The sequence below is a fragment of the Aspergillus pseudonomiae genome, assembly GCF_009193645.1.
Source record: "Aspergillus pseudonomiae strain CBS 119388 unplaced genomic scaffold BDV37scaffold_41, whole genome shotgun sequence".
NCBI classification, from domain to species: domain Eukaryota; kingdom Fungi; phylum Ascomycota; class Eurotiomycetes; order Eurotiales; family Aspergillaceae; genus Aspergillus; species Aspergillus pseudonomiae.
Window position 1 is genome coordinate 234,911 of NW_022476033.1, and position 22,316 is coordinate 257,226.

Below are 22,316 nucleotides of genomic sequence, written 5' to 3' on the forward strand. Positions count from 1 at the left end.
CTTCCCTGCGGCATCACCTCAGATTCTCTTCGACAAACACAATGAGCATCTGGCCATTGAGTTCAGGAGCTTTATCACAGCGGCTTATGAGAGTCTCCATGGTTAGCTAGGTGAAGGCTGTAATGGAGTTTTGCTAAGCACATTTTGAGAACACGTAAGTCATGCAGGGCGTATGTCTCACCTTTGGCGAGTGAATAACTAATGAGTTTTGGAATCTGTCCAGTTTCCTCGTCAAAGTCTGTGTTTATACTCTCCCGATGGGAACGAGGCAGAGAATTACAGTGGGGCTTACTGTTTTCGCTGCCATTAGCGATGCGACCACAATTCTGAGATTTATGGAATCTATATGGGGAGGGTATCAGAAAGTCACAAGGGCTTCCAATTGCAAATACTTACAGTGGGCTATCATTAGCCTTACTGCACAATTGCACGGTAAAACAGATCGGACGTTCGTTACACAGATTGTGAAAGAATTGATGAACGTAGGTAGCCTAGCTGAACTCTGCCAGAAGCTCCATCTAACAAAAGTGTCATAACTTTGACTTCTTACACAATAAACTCTTGTGACATCCTTTAGTTTAGCCAAGGCAGAGAACCCGAGAAGGGCATTGTGGCCCAGGATATCACGAACCCTTAGACGGTAGCTCGATTTATGTTTAACGCAACTCTTCTCTTCCCGAATAGTACGCAAAGTTTGAATTTGGTGCGTCGGTATCAAGGCATGTTCCATACAGTTGCATGGCCGTGTCGTCATATAGGGAAAGGGATAGAAATCAGCAACAAGCAACGGCAAGTAAAGCTAAAATTCCCGATAAATTGTATCATAAATACAAAAATGTAGCATAACATAAGAAAATGAGTTACAGCAATTTAGTGACGTTCACAGGAAAGAGATTAACTAATCCTATACTTTTTACCAAGAGCCCTAAAATATCAACTATAATCGGCTACCCTGCTGAAGCATTTTCAATAAGGTCTTACTGCCCGGCGCGGCCAGTCCATTATCGTCAGTTGGGAGTTTCTGTGAAGCAAAGGCGAGAAATACTGCTTCCCAGTGTCCGTCGTTGAACTGGAACAGCAGAGCTCCGTCGGAGTAGACACCGTTATCAAACCGAGGAAGACTGCCCTGGTTCATGTGAACATCATGGATTCCCGATCCAAATGACGAACCAAAAATATAAATAGTGGCGGAGTTGTCGATCGCATTATCAAGAATGGGCCTCATCTTGTCCAGGATATCATTGTCACGGCCCGGAATATCGTCTGGCAAGACCAGTGCCGATTGGAAATCCAGAAGGCCGTTCATGCGATAAAGGTCAACACCGTGTATACCAGTGTCTTCTAAATGATGGTGTGGGTAACGATAATGGTGGAAATCCTGGATTAGATAAAAACCAAGGTCCAGGTTCGAGAGGCTGTCCCTGATGGAATGGGTGAAGTTATCAGAAGACCAAAAGACGAGGCGAGACTCTGCCCCATTAGATTTGATATTGATTGCAGCCCTCCGCTCACTCGAGGAGTCATCGGTGAAAAAGAGCTGGATGTGTGGAGTGGGATCGTACGGTCCATCCACGGTATACCTAGTGGGTTTACCAGCCCAGACGCCGTAGTGGGGGACAGGCATCTTCTTTAAATCGAAATCAGTCGAAGTTCGAGTTAGGGCGCAGGATTGAAAAGAATGGGAGCTGTAGTCTACAAGGTCTGATTTGTCTTGCTTTGGTTCTGGAGGCCTTGCTACTTATGCCTGAAGTGAGAGTCAGCATAGGTTACCCCAACCATAGAATTCTCCATCGTTACTAGCTGATTTCATAGAATAAACTTCTCATTTAGATCACACCACCAGATATGCACTCCAGATAGAATTGCCAAGCCTGGGGAGTTCGACAAGTGATCAATACCGACAGATCTTATGATATGTAGAGTCTGGTGGTCTAGGCCCTGACTGGGCAGATAGGAGCCGTTTGCGGATAACAACCGAAACAAGAGGTTCATGCCGCGCAAGTAAGCTTGACGTTATTCTATCTTGGCATTGGACTAGCACAAGCTATGAGTCGGTTCTAGGCTTTGGCTATTAGGAAATTGATAGCCACTAGAGGCAAGTAGTATGTATGGCCGTGAGTGAAAGAAAGGAGTACATACCCAAATCCCAATCTGTGAAGATACGAGGTGGCCAGTTTCCAACAACCATGGGATTAGGTGTTCGGAAGTTGGGAGCATTCCTGACACCCATGATATATCCGAGATTCAAGAGTAAGAGAGATTAAGAGAGAGTAAAAAGGGGCGGTTGTAGCAAAGTAGGAAAATCAATTAATATCTAGGTAGTAATCAAACGAGATATGATAGCCTTAGGACATAGTTGAGGCACAGGAGCAGATACATTGCCACATACACTGTGCGACGCGTACATGTGGGAACACTAAAATCGGGCGCTTCAGCGGGCGAAGAACTGCGATGTACAGTTAATCCCCGAGGTCCTGGGGTATAGGACAGTAATTAAAATCATTCTATGGAACTATCCAGCAAAATGTGGAATGGAACACTGGGATCATAAAGCATGATAGTAGACGCGATGACACTCTAACACCTAGATCAGTCCATGATGAATTCATGACTTACGCAATATCTTTCAGGTTCTAGACTTCAGCTTGTAGGACGTAAAATGTTATGCCTTCGTCACCGCATGGCTATTGTATAATATTGTCAAGCTCGCAAGAAGAGTTTGCGATTGAAACTAAAGACTTGGGCTTGTCATATATATCGCTATCCTGTAAAGTTTTATTTTCTATATTTTGACAAGAGAGTACTGCCAGTCCATTAACCGAGGCCTAATTAGATTTAAATGATTTAGATACCTATTTTGCTTATTAGAGCATTCGCTCTCCTCTTAAATGCTCAAACTACACTGGTTGGTTGCCTTACTGTACCTCGCTCTATCTGCGCAGACTGGGCTTTTGGAAGATTGCGGTACAGCATGTATGCCAGCCGGCGCAAGCTGTTGCGCTGATCAGAGTTGTTACTCCCCTAGATTCAGCTCCTGCATGCAATACCTGGACGGACATTACATCTGCTGCGGTGCCAATGGGGTGTGCAATGATGCAGCCATAACAAAACCTGCGCTGGATGTATCCAAGAATGTTGCTTCAGTACGTCTGTAAGGTATTATTGGACCGAATCTATCATATCTAGAACACAGAAAATGCAAAAGCTCCTTAACCATGTAGTGAGTAATCATATTATGTATGCAGATGCCAAGTTCACAAAAATTGAAGTATTATCTTGCACTGTAATGCAATTGTAGAGCTTAGGAAGCTTTAGTAGTAGGCTACGTTGCGATCGTACTGGTGAGCGGAGTATATACACACTTAACTGGCTTGAAAGTCCTTCCTCGCGGCCAGAGCAATTTTATCTTCAACCAGGACTCGAATAGCTAGCATGGCTAACCCTTTGGCCGATTTGATTGCAATGGTATGAGCTTCCTCGGTTGCAGCCGCTGTCGCGAAATCTGGATTATGGCAAGCGACGCCCGAAGATACCGGGATGGCAAAAGCGCCGTGGAAGCTGGGCACCACATAGGATACATTGCCCATATCCGTCGAGCCAAATGCTTTCGGTTGAGCCTCCCGAGGCATGATAGTCTCGCCCACCGCGGCCATTTCTTTGACATACGTTTCACTGAGTGTATCGTTTACACGGAGGTCCATATATGTGGGAGACCTAGGATAATTAGTCGTGTATGGCCTTGAAAGTTTAGAACAGTAGGATCTATTACTCACGGGATGTAGTTGATAGAGCATCCCGCAGCCGCGGCACCAGCCTCGAAGCATTTCTTGACACGATCTAATAGGTCGTTGGATCGCTTCGTTGTTGAACTTCGAATGCACCAGCTCATTCGCGTGTATTCTGGGATGACGTTCGGTGCAGCGCCGCCGTCCTCGAAAACGCCGTGGATGCGTGCGTCCGGTTCGATTTGCTGCCGTAGCAATGCCACATGATTGTAGGCTGCAACGGCTGCGTCTAGCGCGTTACGACCATTCCACGGATCCCCGGCCGCATGCGCCGTTTTGCCTTTGAACTCGACACGGAGCTTTTGGCTCGCAATCAGTCTCCATCCCGCGAGTCCGGAGAAGTCCCCTAAATCGAGCGACTCCTTGGACATTGGGTGTATCATGAAGGCTCCCGCAATATCCTCTGGGGGGCTGAAGGCGCCGGCTTCGATGAGCTTCACCTTACCTCCGCCCCCTTCTTCCGCCGGCGTACCAAGAATGCGCACACGCCCTGTGATCTTCAGGTCTACCAATGCGCGAGCAGCTCCCAGAAAGGCGGCCAGAGACGACGTGGCGACGAGGTTGTGACCGCAGGCGTGCCCGATACCAGGAAGGGCATCATACTCGGCGCAAAACACGACTAGACGGCCCCCACTACCAACCTCGGCTTCGAAGCTCGTGTCGATATTATAAGCATTTCTCGTGACGTTGAATCCACGCTGCTCCAGATAGGATGAGAGCGTATCGTGGGCGATAAACTCCGTATATCCCAGTTCTGGATTGTCGTGGATGACTTTGTTGACGTCCGTGCGCAGAGATGGACTCAAGTCGTCAAGCTGAGCGCCGATGATGGCACGGGCTGCTCTGATGACTTGATCAGTTGGCATGCCGGTAGCCTCGTCACTGTATTCGACCTCAGTCATCTTGGGCTTGGGTGAAGGCTAATGTCCTGTGTGTGAGTGAGGACAGGCTGCGAGGTAAGAGCAAGAACGGAGTCAAGACGGCTGGCCTTTTTAAAGGAGGCCTGCTTTGCTGCCGGAATGACCACAGCGTGCTTCATTTCGTGGATTCAGCCAAAGCCATCTATCAGATGTGCTACTTCCAAGACAAAGTACGTATATGACGTCCCCTTTTAGCCGACCGCCGGCTATCTCAATGAGTCTATCCCAGTGGCCGCAGGAGCTTGACCAAGCGACTGTCGGCTACCCAGATATCCCGTCACTGCTGATTGGAGCGTAAACCCGGGGTAAGCGGCAAAGTTTCACTAGCTTCATTGCGTATGGCTCGTGGAGACTGCCTTTTCGGCCACGCACTTTGACGCGAATCCCTCCCTCTGTCTCGTCGCTGCTATTATCCAAGCGTCAGTCGAGATTGACCCTTGCATCCTTTCCTTCTACTAGCCCTTGGTACATATGACCACATGGACTCGCCGTCTGCTCCCCGCTCATCCGAGGGGCGGCGTGCGTCACGGTCACGCAGTGGATGCTGGACCTGCCGGACCAAAAAGGTCAAGTGCGACGAGGGAAGGCCACAATGCCGGCGATGCCTCCGGCTGAAGCTTCTCTGCGATTATACGCCCCGGCGGAAGGCATTTCAGATCGGACGGCAGATCGTCCAGTCACAGCGCCGGTGCCCTGCTGCAGACACAGCCGGTACGGACACCGCGCCCCAAACGTCGCCCACCAGGGATTGGTTCCAGTCATTGTTGAGGCAAGACGAAGCAAGATCTATCTCGACCTTTCGCATGCCAGTGCCCGCGACCAGCACGTCCTCGGTGGCACTCACGGCGAGCGACCATGAGGCCATCCGCTATTTCCGGACGACTTTTGCCAAGCTACACCACACCAAGAATCCGGATTACTCTCTCTATTCCATCATGTTCAAAGTCGCCGAGGTCAATCCGGTCGTGATGCACATGGTGCTGGCGGTGGGAGGGCGAGAGATGGAGTTTCAGAGGAATCTACAGAGCGGACAGGCACTACTAGGGCGAGGAGCCGGTTCGCCTTTGTGGCATTACTCCCATGCCCTGAAGCTGATGGCCGAAGTCATCGGAAATGAAAGTTCCAACCGGTTCAATTTCGACTCGATCTATACCGCATTGTACCTCATGCTGTTTTATGAACAAAAATACGGGGACGACCAATGCGCTGGACTGGTTCACCACCTCAACGGCGCCGCGCAGATCCTCAAGCAACAATACAGCGACCAGATGAGCCTTTTCCCCCCGGTTGCTCGAGCACATCAACCATGGGTTCTCTCTTCCCATGCCCATGGGCTGGCACCAAACCACCACCTGTCCCTTTATGCGGCCCGACTCTTAATGTGGATGGTGAGCTTTGACACTTCGGCGGCCTCCTATGGATTGGACAGTCAACTACATGCCACCCTATACGAACTCCTGAGCACGACTACCGTTGACGGGCCGGCTGGTCACTCCAGTCAGCCGTTGGAGAAATTCGAGCAGTTGCACCATTACTCCAGCCCACTCTACCGGATCGTGTGGGGCGAGGGGTACCCCCAAACCGAATTACTAGATGACGTTAAAAATCGAAACGTGTTCTTCTTAGAGGGTGCATGTGTTCAACTGCGATTTATGGTAGCACAGCTGGCGAAATTTGAGGACGGTAGGACCGAGGCGGCGACGCGGTGGGCGTCCGACATTGAACTTTCGATCGAGAACACTCGCAATAAGTTTTGCGATTTAATTGAAGTCGCGGCGGGGCTGTCTGCCTCCACGGACAACTCGCACCGGCTCGTGGCCAATCTCCGCCGGGTGGTGCCACTGTTCTACGCCGTGCTGATTTATTTTCGCCGCGTCCGATCGGGTCTCAGTCAATCTCGGACCCCGCAACAGGTCGACTCGTTCCGCCATATCATGAATCTGGCATTCCAGGCGCACAAGTACGACGGGGAAAAGGCCATGGTGCGCATCGCGTGGCCGTTGTTCATGGTGGCCCTGGAGACGAATGACCACCTCCACCGGGAGTGGGTCCTCAGCCGATTCCGTGGCATCCGTCAATTTGGCTTGAATTTCGAACGAGCATATCAGTTCTTAGTTCCTGTTGTTGATCTGCAAAGCAAGTTGGGGGAACGTGTGGATGTGCGGGGTATATCTCCATCTCGTGATTTTGGCTTGTTTGTTCTCTAGTCTTTCTTTCATGAACAATCCGGGAGTCTGAACTTTAAACCACCACCGCTTCGACTGAATAGCCGACTGTCGCTTATTCCATACATGTTGGACAAGATCTTTGGCTCGTGGCGCTAGGGCCATTCCATATCCAGTACTGTACGTCAATTGCGGGGAAAAGGTTACGAAGAGCCTTGAAGCGGCACTCCAGTCGTTCTGTATGTATATAATGTCTCCTTCAATGTAGCTTGAGCCCCAGTTCAACGCTTGCATTTACCCAAGTCAAACCTTGCCCACACTACGGCCGACAACAACCAACCAAGTGAACCGAAGGTATCATGTCCACAGGAAACGCTCAAGGATGTTGAGCTAGGAGATCTCGATGTGCAATCGCTTACGCTGGAGGAGGACAAGAGGATTCTGCGCCGGATTGACCTCTAGTAAGTGATGTCTGATATGTCACGGGATTGCGACGTCGCTCATCACAAATCCAGCCTTCTCCCAATGATGGCGGTTTCGTACATGTTCCAATTTCTTGACAAGTCGGCTATGAGTTTCACATCCATTTTGGGTTTGACCGATGATCTGCATCTGCAAGGAGAGGATTACTCGTGGGCCAGCAGTATCTACTATTTCGGCTACTTAGCGGCGTCTTATGTTGCCGCGGTCTTGCTGGTTCGGTATCCCGTTGGCAAAATGATTTCTACATCGATGTGCGTGTTCTGCTGGTTTCCTTCCGTTCTGCTTTCGTGGAGAGATGCTTACTTCAATTCCAGTGTTGTTTGGGGTGCCGTGTTGATGCTGACGGCAACGGTGTTCAACAGCCAAGGTCTCATCGCGGTCCGTTTTTTCCTCGGTGTAACTGAAGCCGCGATTGCCCCCGGTCTCAGCATTGTCGTTTCCATGTGGTACAAAAGATCCGAACAACCCTTTCGCCATGGCATCTGGTTCCAGGGAATTACTATCGCGGGGATCTTTGGCGGGCTGGTTGCGTACGGGATTGGTCATGTGCAATCGATCGCTCTATGGAAGGTACGAATGGTTGATGTCTTCCTGGATACGTTTCCAGGCACTTATTCATTGGTCCTTTCAGTCCTTGCATTACGTTCTGACTTTCCTTAGGCCGTGTTTCTCATTTTTGGTGCTATCACTATTGTCTGGGCTTTCATTCTTCTCTACTGGCTTCCGGACACCCCGATGAACGCAAGGGTTCTCGGGGAAGATGACCGACACAAGGCCGTTTTGAGAGTCCAGGAGAATATGACTGGCATCAAGAATGATGAATTCAAGGGTTACCAATTTATTGAGGCGCTTTGGGACTTGAAATGCTGGGCCTTTGTCCTCATCCAAATCAGCTGCTCCATTCCCAATGGTGGGGTGTCCAATGTAAGCCGACAAGAAAAGCAACGAAGATATCACGGCGCTGACAAAGGACCTACCAGTTCGGCTCGATCATCATTGAAGGGTTTGGCTTCAGCACGCTGAATACACTGCTTGTTCAGATCATAACCTACGTGGTCCAGGGTGTCCTCGTCTATCTCTCTACGGCCGGTTGTTCTTGGTTTGATAACAGCCGAACGTATTGGATGGTATGGAACTCGGCCCTTTCAATTGTTGGAGCTGCTATGGCGCGGCAGATATCCCCCGATAATGTTTGGGCTCGATTTATCGGGTACTGTCTGGCAGGCGCTTACGCCGTAAACTTTCCGTTGACGCTGTCAATGTCGACGGGCAACATTGGAGGGTTCACGAAGAAGACCACGGTGAACGCTATGGTACCAACGCCCCCCCCCACCCTTGCGTCATGTCTCTCCAGTGAAAAGCTGTATACTGAATGCTTTCAGGTCTTTATCGGATACTGTACCGGAAATATCATTGGACCGCATCTATTTTTCCCCGATGAAGAACCGTCGTATCCATCGGGCTTCCTAGCGATGTTAATATGTTTTGTCATCTCGCTGGTATTGTCCCTTTGTCTGAGGTACTATCTTATCTGGGAAAATAATCGTCGGGATCGCCTTGGACATATGGATAGTGGCGATTCTTTCGAACCTCTCGATGCTACCATCCTTGACAAGACCGATAAGGAGCTCTTGCAGTTTCGCTATGTTTATTAAAAACAAGCCCTATGCTTAGAATGAGGGCATCATCGTAGGATCAAAATGATCCCCTGTTTATCCAGCCCAAGCGTATTCCTACGCAAGGTTTAACTTGTCACGTATAACATGCATCAATTAATAAGGCAACGATGGCATATGACAGTCTTTCGGTTACTTTTGAGTCTTTCATGTGTATTGAGATTTGTATTTTCTGTGTAAGCCAGGGACATATTTTTTTGGATCATCAAAAGACTAGATAAGCTACTCCCCGCTACTGCCCCGATTCATGTTCTTCACTCACAGTAAATGGTAGAATGGAGAGGATGGAACATATATCTCTTCTTTTTTTTTTTTTTTTTTTTTTTTTTTTTTTTTTTTTTTTTTTTTTTTTTTTTTTTTTCCTTTTATTTTCTTCCATTTCCCTTGTTGTACTCTTAGTCTGAGATTCTAATGGACATTACTTCTACACTCGGATTTTTTTTTTTTTTTTTAACTTGCACTGTGTAGGTGAAACACATCTTCTTCCCTCACGATTTCCGTCTCACTAATTCCTCTCCGCCGCCTCCAATTCATCTCGGTATTCGTAACATACCCTTCCCTGTACAACTGTCCGTAGAACTCCCTCGACTCCGTCCTCGGCCTCCACCGGAGGATATCATAAGTACTAGCCCTCGTCATCGCCGCATCGCGCTCCCGAGTTGTCATATTTCGACAGCCATCGACAACATGTACATTGACTGCACGAGCGCGGAATTCATCGCCCATCAAAATGTTCTCAGTCGGAGTCACGAAGATCGTGATATGTGATGGAGGGATAGGATAGGCAAGGAGATAATCCAAGGCCGCCCTGTCCACGCCAGTGACGGGGCCGATCACGAAGCGATGTCCTCGGTCGATGGCCGCATTGATTCGGGGTACGTAGTGGGTGTGGAAGTAGGTGTTATCTGGGCCTGTGTCGACAGGGCCAGAGATAAATGCTGTCTCTGCATTTCGAGGGGTTGGTGGAGGGGATGTCATTTTGTGTATTGTCTGGGGAACTACGGTGTTGGATGGGGATGGCGCCGGTGCTGGTTTATATAGGCCGTGTTGCATGCTGTCAGCCTTATGGGGCTGTGCACCTGGAGTGGGGAATTCTGTCTGGCGATTAGTTTAGCCTTGGTAAATGACTCAATTGTAGTAAGACAAGTTGGTGTACTTATACTTCTGCGGAGATCTCGGGTCTATAGGTGTTCTATAAGAAAGGTTGGACTTCCAGGCTGTTGTAGAATTCGCAGTCTTCATCGAATATTGGCCAGCAGATTGAGACGATGGTTGAAGAAAACAATGCGATTGCAGCCTCAGCCTCGTTGATATTAGGAGAAGGTTGATTATCAGGAAGAGACAGTATGTAGTGCTACATTACTAAAATGTATTGGTAGTCCAGCATCTAGTGCCTGGCGCTGGTTCACATAAGGTATTGGTCCATGCGTAAGCGCGTATGAAGGTTAGATACCCACAATGCCACTGCCATTGGCAAAACAAAATCACCGATCGACAAGACAGCCTGGGGCACTATGCCTGTACTAGCATGGGTCTTCGCGTATTCGGCACATATTACGGTGTGGATGAGATGCTGCCATCGGATGTCGCGATGGCGTGCTTTTAGCCTCGCATTACATTGATAACAATCAGAATACATAAGCCATGATCTCTCTCGCATTGTTCGCCGATGCCTACCACCACGAGGCTACCATGAGGATATTGACTGCTAACTTAATTCTGGCCGCCTCGGCGCTGGCCCTGGATCAAGCGCCTCTTCGCGTCCAAGATGGCATCGCTGGGAATATCCCGGACATCGTCCGCCAAAATGGCACACACGGACGCCCGAACATTGTCTTTATTTTAGTAGATGATCAAGACCTGCAAATGGACTCATTGTCCTACACGCCGCATACGAACCACTACATCAGAGACCAGGGAGTCTTCTATAAGAATCATTTCGTCACAACAGCACTGTGTTGTCCGTCCCGTGTGAGCCTGTGGACCGGAAAACAGGCGCATAATACCAACGTCACGGAAATCTATCCACCTTATGGTACATTTCATTAGTACAATGAAGACGATCGCTACGCTTACACATTCAATCAGGAGGATATCCGAAATTCGTCTCAGAAGGCCACAACGAAAACTGGCTGCCGCTGTGGCTTCAAGACGCCGGATACAACACCTACTACACCGGCAAGCTCTTCAACGCGCACACCGTAGAAAACTACAATTTACCATTCGCCAAAGGCTTCAATACCTCCGACTTTGTTCTGGATCCATACACTTACCAATACCTCAACCCGGTATATCAACGCAATCATGACCCGCCGATTTCCTACGCAGGACAGCACACCATCGATGTGCTCAGGAAGAAAGCACTCGGGCTACTTGAGGACGCGGTTACAGAGAGCAACGAAAGACCCTTCTTTCTCACCATTGCACCCATCGCGCCGCACTCTAACTTTGAAATGACCAATGCGAGCGACTACACGACGTTTCGCTTCTCAGCGCCGATCCCATTGGAACGACACAAGGATCTGTTCCCCGACGCCAAGGTGCCGCGGACAGAGCACTTTAATCCGGACAAGGTAAATCTCTCTCACTACCGCTGTCAAGCCAAGCTTAGCTGGAGGATTAATCGTCAAACCAGCCTAGTGGAGTCAACTGGATCAGCACTCTCCCCCAGCAAAACCAGAGCAGTATCGATTCGAACGATGAGTTTTATCGCGCCCGTCTCCGCGCGCTTCAAGGGGTTGATGAAATCGTCGAACAGGTTGTGCAGCGTCTAGAAGATGCAGGCGTCCTTGATAATACGTATATCTTCTATACATCCGACAATGGTTATCACATCGGCCAACACCGATTGCACCCCGGCAAGGAATGTGGCTTTGAGGAGGATATCCGCGTGCCCATGTTCATTCGAGGGCCGGGTATACCGATTGCTGAGGAGGTCAACTTTGTGACTACTCATATCGATCTAGCACCCACCATCTTTGAGATAGCTGGATTGGATCTCAAGGAAGAATTTGATGGTACTCCCGTACCGCTGACGGAAAGGGAAGTCCTAGAGGAGAAATCATCGAAGAGTCGACACGAGCATGTCAACGTGGAATATTGGGGGAAGGCGGGATTTGAAGGCGAGATGAGCCGGGCGCGTAAGTCGCTTATAGCCTTCTTTTCTACTAATTAGTGGACTGATGTTTGGCCCCAGCGGATGGAGGCCCGATTGCCTTCCGGAACAATACATACAAGGCTCTCCGCGTTTTGGGACATGGTTATAATCTCTATTACTCCGTATGGTGTACGAATGAGCATGAGCTGTATGACCTGACGGTGAGTATCCTTCATTGGCATTCATTCTGCAAAGTTCCATCACTCATTCAACGACAGACCAACCCCTATGAACTGAATAATCTTCATCCATCTGTGTCCAGCAACAGCGAGCAGCAATTGCTGGGATATCCAATTGAGAAGGTGATCTCCCGCTTAGACGCCCTGCTGCTCGTTCTGAAATCCTGTAAGGGAGTCACCTGTGTGAGGCCCTGGGAGGTTCTTCACCCTGCTGGTAACGTCCAAACGCTGAGTGATGCACTGGGTGATGTCTTTGATGTGTTCTATGATGAGCAGGTTAAGGTCGAGTACGGATGGTGTGAGGAGGGTTATATCGTGGATGCCGAAGGGCCGCAGGTTCCCTCTATATATCAGGGCACGCGGTGGAGTGATTGGTGGTGACGTACTCTTTTTACTGGTTTGAGGTACGAAAAGCATATACCTGGTGGTAGGTGTGGACCATATATTGTACATATGTAGAACTGCGAATACACGCCGTCTTGGCTGTTGTATTGAACAGATTGGTTATAGGATATTGAATATACGAGACTGATGCATACACAATACCAAGGATAGCCACATTCCATACGGCAACAAATACTGTCGCCGAATGCAAACAAGTATACAAAATATCGTCCATGTAGCTGCCCTTGCAAGGCTGGAGTTTAGGTATCACTACAAGAACAGAAGCGAGAAATCTTGCTATTATTTATCAAATCGATTATAAATGCCAGCAATTGGTGTATCGAAGTAAATATAAGCTATAATGCGATGAAAAGTAAAAGCTGTTAACCAGTATATCCTGATGGGCTCCCAACCAATCGGACGAATTACACCAGGTATAACCACTTAGAAGAAAGCACGCGCAGCGAGAGCAATGACACCGGTAAGGAGAGCGCCGAAGTGAAGTTGGTTGTTCGAAGCAGCACCGGTGAACAGGGGGTTAAGGCTGGAGGAACTATATCGACATTCTTCAATCAGTATCACATTCCCCCAATTTCCAAAGTTGTAGATGTCATGATGTGTACTCACGTCAGATTGCCCGAGAAGTAGCCGGAGGAGGTGGCGGCAGGCACTGGAGACATGTAGGTGGAGCTGCCAGACACAACAGTCACGCTGGGGCAGCTTCCAGGGTGGGCTGGATTGCAGCCACCAGGAATTCCAGCAACGCTGCTGAAGCCAGATGCGGTCACAGCGGGCACGGGGGAGAGGTAAGTCGAGCTACCGGTCACCACAGTCACGCTGGGGCAGCTACCGGGATGAGCGGGGTTACAACCACCGGGGATCCCAGTGGGAGTAAAACAGCTGCCCGGGTGAGCTGGGTTGCAGCCTCCTGGGATCTCGGTAGGGGTAGGGCAGCTGCCGGGGTGTGCTGGGTTGCAACCGCCGGGGATTTTAGTAGGAGTAGGGCAGCTGCCAGGGTGTGCCGGATTGCATCCACCAGGAATTTCGGTAGACTCAGGGCAGCTGCCCGGATGGGCAGGGTTGCAGCCCAGGCCACCTGGAATCTCGGTGGCGATCTCTGGGCAGCTACCAGGGTGCGCTGGGTTGCAGCCACCTGGGATTTCAGTGGGTGCGGGACCTTCCGGTGCTACTGCAGCGTAGGCTCCAGAGAGAAGAAGGACGGCAGATAAATGAGTGAGTTGCATTTTGATAGTTGGAAAAGACAGTAATGCGAAGCAAGTAAATTCCCAGCGGCAATACGCGACGGAGGTTGAAATGAGCGGATGAGATGTCAAACGAGTGTCTGAGGTTGGTCAGCGGATTGCGCTCAATACGACCAGGCCAAGGGGAACAATGGTCTTATATCAGGGTTGCCATGTTATATCGGGAACCCTCCGAGACATGATCATTTCCTAAGAGCCCTCCACCGGGGACTATTGCCAGCTACACAGATTACTGCGGTGAAACGGCCGAGAACGGAAAGAGAATAGATCCAAAACAACAATAACTGGAGGAGAGACATGCCAAGACATAATCTTGACAAAGGTCGATGTACTATCCGATGAAGATGCGTTGTGGAAATGAAGGCCAGGGAAATAAACGTCTTTCTGAGACAAGTGGTATCAAGATAGGGCTTAGGAACGGACATTCCTATTGTGGTAGCTGGACAATGATCAGCAATCTGTGGATCATTTTTACCCAGAAGGGATGTTTGATTAGGAGAGTATTGCTGGATGACAGTCTGTAGATCATTGTGGCAACCTATATGGAGATCAGCACGAGACCATTAGAGGGTCAATATCTCGAGGCTACCTGACGTTCAATAGCACCACTTTTCACTACTCCGTACCGGCATCGTGGTCAAGCTTAAAAGTAACCACAAAGTCCTGACTAGTTAGCGGAAAGTGAGTCAGACCAATGAGGTAAATTCGTATGCTTCGGCCATGATTTCACAGTAACATGGTCTCCTAGCTTCTAGTCTCTGTGCCACAAAATAATATAATATAAAATAAATTCATGTCGTTGTGGGAGAATGACTAATATCATGACGATTATAGGAAGTGACTGAAAGGACCGCCCAATAAAAGTAGATCGGAAAGCTAGCCTTATATATTCCATGCAATTGTGGACTGTCCCATCGGACATGTATCCAACAGCAGACTATGTTTTACTTTGGCAGTTCTCACTGGGAGCAGGCCTGAAACATGGTCCATTGGGTAGAACCATACAACAAGATCAACACCTGGCAAATCTATAATCGGATACTGTTAAGCTCCACAGTGGGGTGAGGCCTGCAAATTGTAAGGGGTCTATCAGGATCAACGACCCACTTCCTAGTCTCAGGATGTGGCTGGCCCAGACCGCGAGTGAGTCAGGACTACAGCCCTTTTGGTGGTGGCTTTTGTCAGAGACAAGCTACGGCTGATCTTATGTTCACTATGAACTGACATAATGCCTTCGACTTCCTTGGTCATACCAAAGGAAACCGGATTGTATTTTAATGTTCCCGGTTTCTTGCGATATTCTAGCTTGCCAACAAAAGGTAGCCAGTGCTTCATTCCCAAGAAACCATAGCGATCAAAAGCCACGCACTGGTTGAGAGATTGAGGTTGTTATCGCAATATAGAGTCATGAGAATGGTTGGAAAAGCGATATTTGTGGAAGATCCGAAGGGGATGATGTTTACACAGCGACCAAGTCATATGGCTACATAACAGTCGTCTATAGTAGGGATAGATGATCAACTAATCTAAAGTGTTGTCTAATTCACATGGTAAGAAGCATCCCTAATTACTGGACAAATCAGTAGCATGCTCGTGCTCCACGCTCGCGAGGACAAAGGAGGAAGAACCATGTAAGCTGTTGTAAAGAAGGGGCTGATGGACGTAATACTACAGTTGTTCCACACATTAGATTGATATTGATCAGCAGATACAGCGTTATATGGAGAACATACCTCATAGGTTGCATTCGAGCTCAGACTACAGACGGATACCGTGCCATTATAGCCCAGTGTTCCGTTCTTGTTGTCGACCACGAAGTCCTGGAGAAGATGGCCATAGCATTTGCTTGCGAGGGCTGTTGGCAGCAAGGCTTTCGCAGTGATACCGTCCAAATAGCCGAGTCGCGCACCCTTGTAGAGCGCATATATGAACATTGCTGATCCGCTAGACTCGATGTAATTGCCCTCTCTGTTTGGATCTGTCATGACTTGCCACCAGCAACCAGTCTCTGGGTCAGCCGCCGCCATGACTGCATTAGAAAGGCTAACGAATCGTTCGTGGACATGGTTCCACTGCTCCTGATTCAGGACACCTTGCTGGCCGGAGATCTCCAGAATGTCTACCAAGGCCATCATATACCAGCCCAAAGAACGAATCCACACAATTGGACTCCCCCCCGTGACCGGGTTCGCCCAGACAGCCGTTTTCGATGCGTCATAGCCATGGACCAATAGGCCGGTGTTGTTCTGGCGACAATGGGACCAGAGGAGATCGAGCTGGTAGACAAGATCCTGTCCTACGGCACTACTATTCTCTGCCGCGAAGTTGGCTGTGTAGGTGGAATAGAAGGGGACGAGCGAGTACATCCCATCAAGATAACTCCAATTTGGGTACTTGAAATACCAGTAACCTCCTATGCATTGTTAGCTTTCTAAAGGCTGAAAAATGCGTAAAGATATGCCCTGAAGTGTTTTCCATCACTTTGCCTATTCTTTCTTTATGGCATCTACATACCATATTGATTTCTAGGTTGCATATAGATAGACTGCTGCAATGCATCCAGCGCTGCCTTATAGGTTTCGTTTGCCGTTCTGTCATATCTAACTGTTTGTGAGCTCTGGAGCGCTTTCTCGAGAAACGTGGACCATATTCTTGAATAATGCCAGCTGGGTTCCCTCTGGTAGACTTACTGGTAAAACAGACCATTGCCATCCGAAAAGCGATCCAAAGGATATTGAGTATCCTTGGTGGCGTTTAGAAGCCAAGGAGTGACGCTTTGCGTACTTTCTTCCAGGTACGCGTCCCAATCGGCCTGTGCGCACGCGCTTTCCAGGGAACCATAATACTCCTTCACACGCAGAATGGCGTTTTGAAAAACACCTATCTGGAGAAAGGTCGCTGCCTCGGGTGTTGTTCCCGGAGGCAAGACGGCCTGTCCGCGAGAGATGACACTATCGGCCATCCAGGCTGAGTAGGGACGCGCGTCCGCATTGCAGGACGATGGCTTTGGTACTGCTGCTCCATGGGAAGCGAAGAGCAGTGATACGAGTACGGAAGACAATATTGTTGATTTTAAACTAGCCATCGTAGCCAAGACACTTCCATAGGGACATTCGTTCAGGGTTACATGAAGAAGTTGGAGGCGAAAATTGGAATCAAGGGCTGGGGCTGATCTTTGCCGGATTAAGAATATTAGGAGGATCACAATATGACGCGACTGTTTGGAGGAAGAACCTGGACGAGATTGAATCCAACGTTCTGTGCACAGTCTTCGTCCTCTCTACAGTACGCTGGATATTAACATGGCGCAACCCTACTACTGCGTGCGAGACAGAAAAAAAGCTATGAAGAACAGGAAAGAACAGGGGAATTAGATCATGTAAATGCAAATTTCAGGCAAGACAAGAGTTGCTCTCAAGCCAAATACCCGTGGCGCACACCAGTGTGCCATTATACGCTGCCAGCTATCCTCCGCTCTACTCATCCAGACAAGGCGTTGGGTAGCGGTCTCAGTTTTGTGAAATTGCCATGGCTTAATATTCCTCTCGAACAATTCGTCCAACGTTGCGGCAGAGCGTCTAGGCCAAATTATATTTAGCATACCCGGACATTGACACAGGCATCACAACTCCCATACGGAGATGACTTGCCCTGAAGTCTCTGGAATCAGCAATCACATTCCGAGGTTAATAAAAGCCTGGGGAAATAAAGAAAAAGCACGTATTACTGAGTTAATTGAATAATCCAATAGAATACGATAGGACTGACATATACCCTGTTTTCCTCTATGTATTTACACTATTTCTTTTAATAATCAACACTTCAAGACGACTACGAAAACGGCGGCATGCCGATGAATTGATCCGTCCCTTCCAGAGGGCACATCCACTTGACACGTCCGAGTCTAAATATCTCGGCCTTTGGTTTGTGCTGGTCCAGAAACTCAATATCATCAAAGATTCCGGCCCGAAGAATGGTGATTTCCTCGGGAATCCCCGACGGCTGGACCTTGTGCCCGTAGATCGGTGTCCCTGCAGATTCTCTTTAGTTTATATTCTCTTCAAAACCCGCAAATCACGAACCGCAATCTGAACAGAAGTAGTTCCTGATATGGTTCCCGCTGTCGGCTCTTTTGGCCACCTCTTTGGGACTGCCCGAAATTTTCAGGTCTGCCATCAGGACAACAAAACTGTAGGTGAACAGAGTCCCGGTCAGTTTGCGACAGTCGTAACAATGGCACAATGCCTATATCGGACATGTTAGTACTCGACCAGCCACTTGCGGGAGAGAATATACTCACCGATGTAATGGGCTCGCCGGTATATTCTACGCGGATCTCTCCGCAGAAGCAGCTGCCGACAACCATGACGAGGCCGCAAGTGTTGGATTATCTATGTATGGTATGAGGTTTTCATGCCAACCAGCTAGGGAGAGGAGTAAATTTCGTTTCGGCGGAGAGCAGAAAACGTCGTTACTCAATCCTAGTGGATCTTAGTAAGAATATTATGAATCACGATAACTACAACCAATAACGTAACCTATAAACGAGCGGGCCAGACAATCGGGCGGGCCACCATGTATTCCATATAAAATGGCACTTTTATAATTCAATTATCTTAACAACCAGTGCTAGTAATAATCTGAATTCTAGTATATATATTAATTTAGTCCTGTAGATATATATATTAAATAGAGAAAACTCTGGATTTAATAATATCCTAGATAATATAAATTACAGTGTATTTTTGGTAATTTATATATAATTATATTTAAAGTCTTACAGAAAAGTATTAAAAATTTACTAAAATATATATTCTATTTAAATAAGCTATATTTATATTAGTATAAGATATCATATTGTTACTATCGCTGGTTGTTGAGATAATTGAATTATAAAAGTGCCATTTTATATGGAATACATGGTGGCCCGCCCGATTGTCTGGCCCGCTCGTTTATAGGTTATGTTATGGAAACGTGTTGAGTGTTGAGATACGAGCATCCCAACGCCCCCGCGCCCAATCTCCACTGACATCTTCCCAACCCCACCTCGGCGCGAATGATATTAAATTTAACTAAAACTTCTGGGTAGTTGCCAACGAGATGCTACTTTGACAAGACTATCGAACAGAAAGCTACCCTCCCCTTGCGTGGCTGTTCGTCGTGTGCAGACATGTCTGAGGCCTGAGTTTTGTTTATCAGGCAGGACATTTTTCGTTCTCTCGGTGTACTACTTGCCCGACTTGTAGTGCACTACCCCAGGTAATGAAGTAGTATGAATCGAGTATATGTATTTATCCAAGGCAGTGTAGTAAACGGCGTAAGGAAAAAAACCAAGTGGTACTAACTTTATCCCACATCTACCCAAGCTCGGGCATATACGTTATAAAGTAGAGCAATATAGCAAGATTCAATATATAGCTCGAACAAGACATATGGAAGATAGAGAAAGTACGCTGTCCACGCGCAGTGTACCCCGGAAACTTTAGATGGAAGACTTGGAACAACTGTCGCTTATACATTCCCATTCAGAGATCTCACTCAACGGACCCCGTAGATGATTCTATGCTCTTCAAACACAGCCTTTGGCAAAATGCCCTTCTCAAACAGCTTTGCCATAACACGCAAGAACGGATTTAAATAGTTCGCGGGGGGTGTAACTTCTCCAGGAAGTGATTCATGGTTCACAATCTGTTTTACCACTGTTGCTTCTTCCTCGGTCAAAGGATTCAACTGAGTCCGATACATGTCGCCGTCGAGAGTAGATTCACCGTCCTGATCCTTGTCGTCAAGATGGTATGTCCAAACTGGTCCGTTGTGATTGGCAATGACAAAGGTCCAATCATGCGCCATCAGCGATCTGTCTCTTTGAAACAGGTAATAGAAGTCAAGCAATGGTGGGTGTATGTCTGTCCGTAGGGATAGGCCGGTGTAGTGGGTTTCGTATCTCAGGATCCGTTGCATCATCCTGAGAAGATAATTAGGCGGCCAGTGCCCCATCACTAAAATATCACATTTTTCAAGCTCTCGGTCAGATATGGGATCAGCGTCCTGCGGGTAGCTCTCCTTCCAAGTGTCGTCGCCACTGAATATGCATCGCGTGAAACAGTGATCTGCGAAGAAAGATATATTGGTCAGAGCCCAGAGAGCATCGGTGGAGATGTCTTCGTCATAATATATGATCGGGGCTGGAGAGTGATTTTCATCTTCGCCCATAATACCTATTGTAATCGGTGGGGGCTGTCGAATGAGCATGCGCCGCCAGCTAGCGTTTTCTGAACGGAGAATTGGAATCCTACGGGTCTTAGCTTGTCGTTTGCGCTCCGAGGATTTAAGCTCGCGACCGCAAGTTGCAAGCCATGATAGCTGAGGCCAGAGAATCTCCTTCAATAGAGGGTTTATCTGACTCCGTCGTTCATCACAGGCCGTAGCCTGACGCTCTTCCACGGGCACGAAAAATAGCGCTTGCTGAAGACTCCTTGATTTGGTGATGATGTGATGCCAAAGGCGACACACTCGCTGTGCGTGGAGAAGAGTTCGCATGTCTAGGTTGATGAGGATGGGATGCAGTATTTCCCATAGAGAGAGGGCTTCGGTCGTGGAGTTTCGATCCATGTTATTCCTGTCGTGGTTTGACTGTTCAAAGTGGTCTGATCCCGCAGGGCTATGTGACAAGTTGTGGGGGTGAAGAAAATATTGCAAATGAAATGCTGCAGCACCAGCTCCTTAGGCGAGAGTGAGTCATGGTCGTGGGATGAAGTCATGTTGATGACTTAGTTACGCATACGACGAGAAAAAGGAGGCCCGGTATCCAAGGTGTCTAGGCCCCAACGCTCAACTCAACCATACTCTGCCCTACAAGTATAGCAAATGTTGTGGGAAGAACAAGCAACATACCAACCTCTCCGGTTAAATCAAGTGATCTTCGACCCTAGTGATCGTCCTGGACTTGACTCGATGGTAATTTATGAGCTGCCGGCAACCGTCAGATCCTTGGGACGTGACTTTGTCTCTCGAGCTTCGAAGACAAATATCGGGAAGCCATAAAAGGGCAATATAATGAAGCTTGGTGGTTGTTGACCTTAATTTGATGGTATTGTGCTTCGGGGTAAAACAACACGTAAAATGGCAGTGGGCTGTCTTCGATTGTCAATCATATCACTGGATTGACATACGAACCAATGAATGGCAACGTGAAATCCTGCTTCGGATGAGAAACTGCACTGCTCTGGAAATGGGTTCAAGGCCTTCAGGTCTCTCCTGCATTACTGCTCCGGCGCTGTACGCGTATCCGAACTGATCAAGGGCGATCATCATGAATTGGAGGATACCTGTAATCGAACTGTGAGCGCCAAAACCAAGAGCAAAAATGGACGATAGCAGAACCAATTGACCCGGGAGTTTTCCCAGCATTCCCATCGGTGAAGAGCTCGCGGTATACCCAAACATGGAGAAGTTGCTCTACCGGATCTGGATCGACATAAATATCAGATACCAAGTCTTCTTAGTGTACCTGTTTTATTGAATAGCTAGGCACAAGTGAAGTTACTGGGAAGTAAACTTTCATGGGTAAAGGAAGACCTCGATAAATTCCAAGGGCTTCGGCCCTGTGGGCCTAAGTCAATTGTCATCGTTAAAGCCTCTGGGCCAACTTAGTGCAGCACATCGAGGAGGAAGACAGCCAAGAGCTCCCAGTTTCGAACATGTTTGAGTGGTTCTGAATCCGATAGTATGGCCGGCTCATTCGGTCGGACTAGCCTGTTAAACTACCTCGGAGTACAGGTAGCTGAGTGTGGCCAAGTCAAGCGGTGTACATGGCACGTTTGGAACCGGTTTTTGGTGGCTCAATATATCAGTAGGTCTTGAAAGTGTCTCACTATGCATCATTATCGTCTTACTCAGTTCACTTACCTGCCGCGACCTGACAAGATTTCATTTTCCTGGACATCATTCTATCGCTCTGACGTACATACATGGGGGGTCAAAAGTCTGACTACACTAGCGCGTTTCCGCCGACGCGTCAAAAAATTGTACTTTCTTCAACTATCTACCACACCACCATTATGAGGTCTTTTGGAACCGAAATTAGTGGAAATAGAAGGTTAAATCAAGAGCTTTCTACTGAGACGCGCGCGGCAATTATATCTGGTCTAGAGAATAATATATCGCCTACTCAACTTGCAAAGCAATTTAACGTCTGTCGCTCTACTATTTACTCAACCAAAAAACGCTTTCAGCACCACCATACCTTGGAAAGCAAGCCTAGAAAGGGCAGACCTCAGAAACTTACCTTCGCTGAAAAGCGCTA

The 22,316-nt window shown here is 48.2% G+C and overlaps 10 protein-coding genes across 10 annotated transcripts; 3 read left to right on the plus strand and 7 right to left on the minus strand.

Annotated features, from left to right (window-relative positions):
- Positions 1 to 937: 937 nt before the first annotated feature.
- On the minus strand, positions 938 to 1,661 carry BDV37DRAFT_294739 (YukJ family protein; the record flags this gene model as incomplete). The annotated part of the gene is made up of 1 exon (XM_032089698.1): positions 938 to 1,661. The coding sequence occupies exon 1, from the start codon at positions 1,622 to 1,624 to the stop codon at positions 938 to 940; it is 687 nt and encodes a 228-aa protein (XP_031940647.1). The 5' UTR covers positions 1,625 to 1,661.
- A 1,614-nt stretch (positions 1,662 to 3,275) lies between these two features.
- BDV37DRAFT_250761 (peptidase M20, dimerization domain-containing protein) lies at positions 3,276 to 4,364 on the minus strand. Its single transcript, XM_032082211.1, has 2 exons — positions 3,774 to 4,364; positions 3,276 to 3,714 (listed from the first exon to the last, which is right to left on the minus strand). The coding sequence occupies exons 1-2, from the start codon at positions 4,166 to 4,168 to the stop codon at positions 3,363 to 3,365; spliced, it is 747 nt and encodes a 248-aa protein (XP_031940648.1). The 5' UTR covers positions 4,169 to 4,364; the 3' UTR covers positions 3,276 to 3,362.
- Positions 4,365 to 5,019: 655 nt separating this feature from the next.
- On the plus strand, positions 5,020 to 7,196 carry BDV37DRAFT_146321 (Zn(II)2Cys6 transcription factor). Its single transcript, XM_032078903.1, has one exon. The coding sequence runs from the start codon at positions 5,185 to 5,187 to the stop codon at positions 6,910 to 6,912; it is 1,728 nt and encodes a 575-aa protein (XP_031940649.1). The 5' UTR covers positions 5,020 to 5,184; the 3' UTR covers positions 6,913 to 7,196.
- On the plus strand, positions 6,617 to 9,203 carry BDV37DRAFT_250764 (major facilitator superfamily domain-containing protein). Its single transcript, XM_032082212.1, has 5 exons — positions 6,617 to 7,604; positions 7,668 to 7,923; positions 8,014 to 8,277; positions 8,334 to 8,666; positions 8,736 to 9,203. The coding sequence occupies exons 1-5, from the start codon at positions 7,339 to 7,341 to the stop codon at positions 9,006 to 9,008; spliced, it is 1,392 nt and encodes a 463-aa protein (XP_031940650.1). The 5' UTR covers positions 6,617 to 7,338; the 3' UTR covers positions 9,009 to 9,203.
- A 262-nt stretch (positions 9,204 to 9,465) lies between these two features.
- Positions 9,466 to 10,009, minus strand: BDV37DRAFT_250771 (uncharacterized protein; the record flags this gene model as incomplete). Its single annotated transcript, XM_032082213.1, has 1 exon — positions 9,466 to 10,009. A coding segment is annotated over one exon (530 nt), but the record flags the coding sequence as incomplete, so codon positions are not given.
- A 712-nt stretch (positions 10,010 to 10,721) lies between these two features.
- BDV37DRAFT_294741 (sulfatase family protein) lies at positions 10,722 to 12,746 on the plus strand (the record flags this gene model as incomplete). The annotated part of the gene is made up of 5 exons (XM_032089699.1): positions 10,722 to 11,064; positions 11,118 to 11,602; positions 11,665 to 12,169; positions 12,226 to 12,347; positions 12,405 to 12,746. 5 exons carry the CDS (start codon positions 10,722 to 10,724, stop codon positions 12,744 to 12,746), a joined length of 1,797 nt encoding a protein of 598 aa, XP_031940652.1.
- Positions 12,747 to 13,029: 283 nt separating this feature from the next.
- Positions 13,030 to 14,115, minus strand: BDV37DRAFT_250772 (uncharacterized protein). Its single transcript, XM_032082214.1, has 2 exons — positions 13,377 to 14,115; positions 13,030 to 13,302 (listed from the first exon to the last, which is right to left on the minus strand). The coding sequence occupies exons 1-2, from the start codon at positions 13,991 to 13,993 to the stop codon at positions 13,194 to 13,196; spliced, it is 726 nt and encodes a 241-aa protein (XP_031940653.1). The 5' UTR covers positions 13,994 to 14,115; the 3' UTR covers positions 13,030 to 13,193.
- A 1,459-nt stretch (positions 14,116 to 15,574) lies between these two features.
- Positions 15,575 to 17,096, minus strand: BDV37DRAFT_294742 (Six-hairpin glycosidase-like protein; the record flags this gene model as incomplete). The annotated part of the gene is made up of 4 exons (XM_032089700.1): positions 15,575 to 15,679; positions 15,745 to 16,424; positions 16,526 to 16,611; positions 16,702 to 17,096. 4 exons carry the CDS (start codon positions 17,094 to 17,096, stop codon positions 15,575 to 15,577), a joined length of 1,266 nt encoding a protein of 421 aa, XP_031940654.1.
- Positions 17,097 to 18,085: 989 nt separating this feature from the next.
- Positions 18,086 to 21,187, minus strand: BDV37DRAFT_294744 (uncharacterized protein; the record flags this gene model as incomplete). The annotated part of the gene is made up of 2 exons (XM_032089701.1): positions 19,559 to 21,187; positions 18,086 to 18,256 (listed from the first exon to the last, which is right to left on the minus strand). The coding sequence occupies exons 1-2, from the start codon at positions 20,621 to 20,623 to the stop codon at positions 18,086 to 18,088; spliced, it is 1,236 nt and encodes a 411-aa protein (XP_031940655.1). The 5' UTR covers positions 20,624 to 21,187.
- BDV37DRAFT_250776 (uncharacterized protein) lies at positions 20,841 to 21,809 on the minus strand. The gene has a single exon (XM_032082215.1). The coding sequence runs from the start codon at positions 21,455 to 21,457 to the stop codon at positions 21,167 to 21,169; it is 291 nt and encodes a 96-aa protein (XP_031940656.1). The 5' UTR covers positions 21,458 to 21,809; the 3' UTR covers positions 20,841 to 21,166.
- Between the last annotated feature and the right edge of the window lie 507 nt (positions 21,810 to 22,316).

What these genes read in the sequence shown, in the direction of transcription:
- BDV37DRAFT_146321 (XM_032078903.1), top strand. Translation starts at nt 5,185, where the DNA reads ATGGACTCGCCGTCTGCTCCCCGCTCATCCGAGGGGCGGCGTGCGTCA.
- BDV37DRAFT_250776 (XM_032082215.1), bottom strand. Translation starts at nt 21,457, where the DNA reads ATGTTTGGGTATACCGCGAGCTCTTCACCGATGGGAATGCTGGGAAAA.
- BDV37DRAFT_250761 (XM_032082211.1), bottom strand. Translation starts at nt 4,168, where the DNA reads ATGATACACCCAATGTCCAAGGAGTCGCTCGATTTAGGGGACTTCTCC. An exon ending in TGCTCTATCAACTACATCCC is followed by an intron (nt 3,715 to 3,773) that starts GTGAGTAATAGA and finishes TAATTATCCTAG; the next exon opens with GTCTCCCACATATATGGACC.
- BDV37DRAFT_250764 (XM_032082212.1), top strand. Translation starts at nt 7,339, where the DNA reads ATGTCTGATATGTCACGGGATTGCGACGTCGCTCATCACAAATCCAGC. An exon ending in AAAATGATTTCTACATCGAT is followed by an intron (nt 7,605 to 7,667) that starts GTGCGTGTTCTG and finishes CTTCAATTCCAG; the next exon opens with TGTTGTTTGGGGTGCCGTGT. An exon ending in AATCGATCGCTCTATGGAAG is followed by an intron (nt 7,924 to 8,013) that starts GTACGAATGGTT and finishes GACTTTCCTTAG; the next exon opens with GCCGTGTTTCTCATTTTTGG.
- BDV37DRAFT_250772 (XM_032082214.1), bottom strand. Translation starts at nt 13,993, where the DNA reads ATGCAACTCACTCATTTATCTGCCGTCCTTCTTCTCTCTGGAGCCTAC. An exon ending in TACTTCTCGGGCAATCTGAC is followed by an intron (nt 13,303 to 13,376) that starts GTGAGTACACAT and finishes ATGTCGATATAG; the next exon opens with TTCCTCCAGCCTTAACCCCC.